Below are 6284 nucleotides of genomic sequence, written 5' to 3'. Positions count from 1 at the left end.
TAATACTTAATTTAATCTGAGCTTATAGCAAGTCATAATCACTGGTCACAATGAAAAAGTTTGAGATATTCCAATCATCCAAATGTGACACAGAGACAAAGGGAACAAATGCTATTGGGAGGATGGTGCCAACAGCCTTGACACAGCTTTGCCACAAACCTTTAATTTGTGAGAAACACAGGGTCTGTGAAGCATGATAAAACGACGTATGCTTGTATCTTCATGCACATGCAATAAATAGGGCAGGGGTTGTTTTGGGGGTTTGGTGGTTTGTTGTTGTTGTTGTTGTTCCTTTGGGTTTTTTTGCTGAGGTCATTGTTTTACAAAAATGAGACTGTTATGCATACTTGCCTGCATCTTTTCTCAGCTTGCCAAAGGCCTGCGAGTCTACTGGTGCGGCTTGCACGTGGTCTTGGTCTTAATGGCTGCATAGTATTTCATGATGAGCCCGATTATGAGAATACCCCCGGCCACTCGTCCGGTCTTGTTTCCCGTTTTGACGCTGCCAACAAAGGGATCCTTGTACACCTCAGGTCTGGCTGCATTTCTCTCTCACCCTAAGCCTCCGTTGGCTCCTTATCTAGAAAACAGTTGCCATCGAAGCTGGACAGAAGAAGTACAGCCGCGCAGGTCCCCCGCACCCCGCTCTGCCCCAGACTAACCACGGGACACGCCGGGTCCTCGTTCTGCCTCATCGCTGTTGTCTGCTGCGTTCTCCGTAGAAGGGCCGTTCCCCTGCAGCAGTGAACCGGTGGTAGAGCCCAGATGCTGGGTCACACCTGGGTTCAAATTATGTGTCTCCCCATGTCCTCATACTTGGCTTTCTTCTGCATTCCTGAGGAGCTTAATTTTAATGTTTGATATGGTTTTATATGCGGCTTTCTGCTATGTAAGGAATGAGGGTTGGTATACCTGCCACCCTTCTAAATGGAAGGGTTCTGGGAAACAGAATGCAGCCCCTGTGGGGCTACGCATGTGGGGGCAGGGGCCTGACGGAAATCTCTGGATCTTCCTCTCAATATCCCTGGGAACTTCAAACTGCTCTTTAAAAAATTAAATGTTGGGCTCCCTGCTCAGCGGGGAGTCTTCTCTACCCTGCCTTCCCCCGCCCTCTGATCATGCTCTCTCTCTCTCTCTCTCAAATAAATTTAAAAATCTTAAAAAAAAAAAAAAATTAAAAATTAAATGTTAAAAAAAGCAATTAAGGGGAGCCTGAAAAGATTAGTGCTTGCCCAGGAGTTGGGGGGAGGTAGAAATGAGTAGGCGGATCCCAGAGGATTTTTAGGGCAATGGAACTACTCTGTACGACCCTCTAACTCCTCTAATGGTGGATGTATGTCCTTGTGCATCAGACCCCTTTGCTGCGCAATGGCGAGCCCTGTAAAGTGTGGGCTCTAGGTGCTGGTGGTCGGCCGGTGTGGGTTCATCAGTTGTAATAAATTCAGCACCCTGGCGGGGGTTGTTGATTAAAGGGAAAAAAAATCTAGCCCCCACCCCCTTTTTAGTCTTGAAGCACGAACCATGGAACCTTGCACACAGTAGGTGTTTAAAGCCCAGACTGTTTTATAACTGTTACTTGCAAAGTCCCTGTTATCTGCTGCCATCAAAACTTGAGGCAGCCACCGTCAGACCAAACTCCAGCCCTGGAAGACTAGTTCCCAGGGAAGACGTGTGCTGGGAAGTTTGGGAAGGAAAATGCCTGTAAGCTGTGACGTGGCCAGCCCCCAGCTGGGTCATCTTTGAACATTAAATTCACCAGAGAAGGAAGTAGAAATTAAAAAGAGAAGCACTGATGGAAATACAGGCTTACCGCCCCCCCCCCGCCCCAAACTCATGAGTGCTGTGCGGGTTGCCCATGGCGACAATCTGCCTCTAGATCCCCCCTTCCTGGTTAAATTACTAGGAAGGGCCAGAAACACAATCACAGTGTGAGCCTGGAAGGAGCGGCCACTCCTGGTGGCTCCCTCCCTCCCTGCCTCCCTCCCTGGGCTGTATGAAATCCTACAACCACACCACCCTAATTAGCCCAAGAATGGAAGGGGTTGTCATGGCAACCGAGCACTTTTTAAAGCACAGGAATGGTGTTCATTATTGTTCAGTGTCTTTAGCTGTGGCAGAAAGGTCAGTGTGGCAGGCGTTTTCCATATGAATTTTGGCCCCGGAGCCAAGCCGAAGGTGGAATGTTCCTTGGAGAGGCTGAAGATGGTGAGTGCAGCTGAACTTTTTTTGGATGGAGTGGGGGTCCCTTTCGTAATATTTTTTAGGACATTCTAGGAACTGGTGCCAAGCTAAGGAATCGTGGTGACGTTGTTAAATAAGGATTGGAAGAAAAGATGCACGGAAAAACCAGGTGGTTCAGGAATGGGGAGAGATTAAGAAAAGTCTTTGAGTGTCCAGTGATGGAATATTAAATTAGTTGGTGTCTGATTATGAAATTAACAAAGTCGAGTAAGCCTGATGCTTTATTCTGTGTGTGTTTTACGTTTGCTCTGTGCTAGTCTTTGTGGATGGCTGCTGCCCAGATTATAGTCCAGATAATAGAACGGAAGCATGTTAACCGAATACCTCTAGAACCGTTGCCTCTCTCCATTTTTTATAACATAAAGATAAGGCATAAGAGTAACCGAGGATGATTTTTCTTATTTTTATGTTTTTCTTACTTTTCCAGGGATATTTAAATAATCAAGACTAAAAACCGGGGAGCCACACTTTTTTGGACATTTGCCCTAATTTATTGGCTGTACTCGGGTAGAATACTGCTGAGTAAAGACAAGTTGACCACATTGTTTGTAGAAGGAATTAAATTAAATATAAGAGAGGTCAGCCTGCAGGAGATGATATTCAGGCTGTTGAATCACAAGCTGTAGGAGAGATTGGCAGAACATTCTTCGAATTTATTCTTTGCTAGTTTGGGGAGCCTGCGGGAGAACGTGGCTTTAAGCCTAAATTTGTGTTAATGACCGTGCTTTTAAGGACTGCAAATTTAAGCCATTTTTTTTCCACTTTTTAATGGTGACCTTCCATTCTCTTCTGCTCCTTTTCAGTCATTTTATTCACAGTTGTGTAGGATAAAGTACAAATTAGTTCAAGGGAATGGCTGTTTGGATTGAAAAACAAATCATTGCCCAAAAAGCCGCAAGTGGTAAGCGGCCTACTTTTGGGCTTTCCCCTGAAAGACCATTGTCCTGTCCACACTGCCAGATTGTTTTGTTTGGCAATGGCGTGGATAAGAGAACACATTTCAGGACATGAAGTTTTGGTTTAATTTTTTTTTTTTTTTTTTTTTTTTTTTTTGGTCTGTCTTTGGTTTGGATTTTCTGGGATTCATTTACCTAGGGATCACCGTGTAGAGCTTTCAGCACACGGAGGATTTGACTAGATACTGAGAAAACTAGAACTCTGTTTTTGTCCCTTTTCCTCCACTGGTGTGCTTTCTCTCCCCCCACTCCCCACACCAACCTCACCTACCCCTCCCTCCATCCCTCACTGGGTCCCTCTATTCTTTGACTAGAAATATGCCTTTCAGTTCCTGGAAATGGAAGTTCAAAAAGTAAATAAAGTGACATCAGGTGACCCTTTTTAGGTTCTTTGAAAAACAGTGTTAAAAATGGCAGTATGTTTATGATCCTTGTTAAAACAGTCAGAAATGGGAACATGGAGATTAATACTAGGAATTATTGGTCTCTTTTAAGATCTGACAATGGCGTTGTGGTTATATTAAGAAATGGTATTGATTGTATTTACCGATGAGATGATATGAAGTCTGGGACTTCAGGAAATTTAAGGGCAGAGAGGAAGGGCTCGGGGATGGCTGCTGAAGCCCAGTGATGGGTCCCAGCAGGCGAATCGGGGTGTGGGGGGTGCGGGATGTCCTTGTTCCCTTTATCTTTTCACCATTTCTCACGTTCCAGATGCCAGAGCAGTTCGACCAGGCAGTCGTGCTGAATCAGCTGCGGTATTCCGGGATGCTGGAGACGGTGAGGATCCGGAAGGCAGGCTACGCAGTCCGGAGACCCTTCCAGGATTTCTACAAAAGGCAAGGCGGGGCTGCATAGATCCGATTTCTTTTCAGAGCAGCTGGGGAAAACGGATTGTAGCAGAAGGTGATGTGGGGCGTCTTTCTGCGGCAGGTATAAGGTGCTGATGCGGAACGCAGCTGTGCCCGAGGACATCAGGGGGAAGTGCACGGCCCTGCTGCAGCTGTACGACGCCTCCCACAGCGAGTGGCAGCTGGGCAAGACCAAGGTAAGATTACAGACAGAGGGCATTCGTCTGGTGGGGGCACCTGGGGGCTCAGTTGGTGGAGCGTCTGCCTTCTGCTCAGGTCACGATCCTGGGGTCCTAGGATGGAGCCCCATGGCAGGCTCCCTGCTCAGTGGGGAGCCTGCTTCTCCCTCTCCCCCTGCCTGACCCTCCCCACCCACTCATTCTCTCTCTCTCTCTTTCAATAATAAAATCTTAAAGGAAAAAAAAAATTCATCCCATCAAACTCCTGGACGAGTTGGGGCAGGTGTCCTGTGTGACTGCTAACAAATGATTTTTATGATTTTTGAACTTGGGGGACGATACAGTGCCATGCCCACCATAGTCTTTTGTCCTCAAGACAGTTTTTTTTTTTTTTTTTAAAGATTTCATCCATTTATTTGACAGAGAGAGACCACAAGTAGGCAGAGAGGCAGGCAGAGAGAGAGGAAGGGAAGCAGGCTTCCTGCTGAGCAGCGAGCCCGACGCGGGACTCGATCCCAGGACTCTGGGATCATGACCCGAGCCGAAGGCAGCGGCCTAACCCACTGAGCCACCCAGGCGCCCTGTCCTCAAGACAGTTAATGTTGTATCTGAAATCCTTGGCTTGTCAGGAACTCTGTTTTCTGAAACCTGGGGCTCGGTGTGCGTGTGTGCGTGCTTGTGTGCGTGTTTTCCTGCAGGCTGTGTGTGTGTGCATGTGTGTGTGTGCGTGCGTGCGTGTGTGTTTTCCCAGACCCTTCTGACTCTTGGTACTCTGAATGCTGAATGCTGTCCCTACCCCCCTGGGAGCTGCGTGCAAGAGATTGGCCAACACTCTGAGATCTCGTAGGCTGACAAAAATCCAGTCTAGAAGACCGAGCGAAGGTCATGTTTGGAACATGCTGGTGTGGCTGAGATGAGGCCTGGATCCCGTTTGTTCCAGACAGGAGCTGAGGGGCGGACAGTTTGGCCTCAACAGCAAAAGTTAGCCATTACATTGGTCGTGTGAGCTGTCCTCCTTGTATCAGGGAACTGCTGGAATCTTCCTTTGCCGTTCACTCGTTTTCTTCCCTCCACTCTAGGCCTCGTCACACAGGAAGACAGAAATGTGACTTGTCACGGAAAGGCAAGCAGCTGAGGGGTTGACTGTTGAGTGTTTGGAGGGACTCAAAAGTAAGAGGCAGTCCTCATGCCTCATCCTCCTGGCCTTCCCAGTAGCAATGCACCAACCGAAAAGTATTTTAAAGTTTCCACTCCTATTATATTGTTTTTAACCAGAGAATTTCTTTCTTTAAAACATGGGGGAGGGTTGGGGCGCCTGGGTGGCTCAGTGGGTTAAGCCGCTGCCTTCGGCTCAGGTCATGATCTCGGAGTCCTGGGATCGAGTCCCGAATCGGGCTCTCTGCTCAGCAGGGAGCCTGCTTCCTCCTGTCTCTCTGCCTGCCTCTCTGCCTACTTGTGTTCTCTCTCTCTCTGTCAAATAAATAAATAAAATCTTTAAAAAAAAAAAAAAAAAAACATGGGGGAGGGGCGCCTGGGTGGCTCAGTGGGTTAAGCCTCTGCCTTCAGCTCAGGTCATGGTCCCGGGGTCCTGGGATCAAGCCCTACATCGGGCTCTCTGCTCTGCGGGGAGCCTGCTTCCCTCTCTCTCTCTCTGCCTGCCTCTCTGCCTACTTGTGATCTCTGTCTGTCAAATAAATAAATAAAATCTAAAAAAAATTGTTTAAAAAATGGGGGAGAAAGGGAGCCCCTGGGTCCCTCAGTCAGTTGACTGTCCAGCTCTTGATTTCGGCTCAGGTCATCATCTCAGGATCATGCTTGAGCCCCGTGTTGGGCTCAGCCCTGAGTGTGGAGGCTGTTTAACGTCTCCTGATCCCGGGGTCCTGGGATTGAGCCCTGCATCGGGCTCCCCGCCCTGTGGGAAGCCTGCTTCTCCCTGTCCCACTCCCCCACTTGTGTTCTCTCTCTCGCTGTCTCTCTCTGTCAAATAAAATCTTAAAAAAAGAAAAGTTTCTCCCTTTGTCCCTCCCTACTCCAGTTCACTCTCTTGCTCTCAAAAA

At 47.9% G+C, this 6284-nt stretch overlaps 1 protein-coding gene across 1 annotated transcript in view; it reads left to right on the top strand.

Annotated features, from left to right (window-relative positions):
• MYO10 (myosin X) overlaps window positions 1-6284 on the top strand; it is a 218148-nt gene that overhangs the window by 173757 nt on the left and 38107 nt on the right. The window contains exons 20-21 of the mRNA XM_047731876.1: window positions 3912-4036; window positions 4131-4245. Of these exons, the coding sequence (XP_047587832.1) occupies window positions 3912-4036; window positions 4131-4245 (240 nt within the window). The remainder of the gene's footprint in view (window positions 1-3911; window positions 4037-4130; window positions 4246-6284) is intronic.

Source organism: Lutra lutra, chromosome 5, assembly GCF_902655055.1.
Source record: "Lutra lutra chromosome 5, mLutLut1.2, whole genome shotgun sequence".
NCBI lineage: Eukaryota > Metazoa > Chordata > Mammalia > Carnivora > Mustelidae > Lutra > Lutra lutra.
The sequence above is the reverse complement of the archived record's forward strand: the minus strand, read 5'-3'. Positions and strand labels throughout refer to the sequence as shown.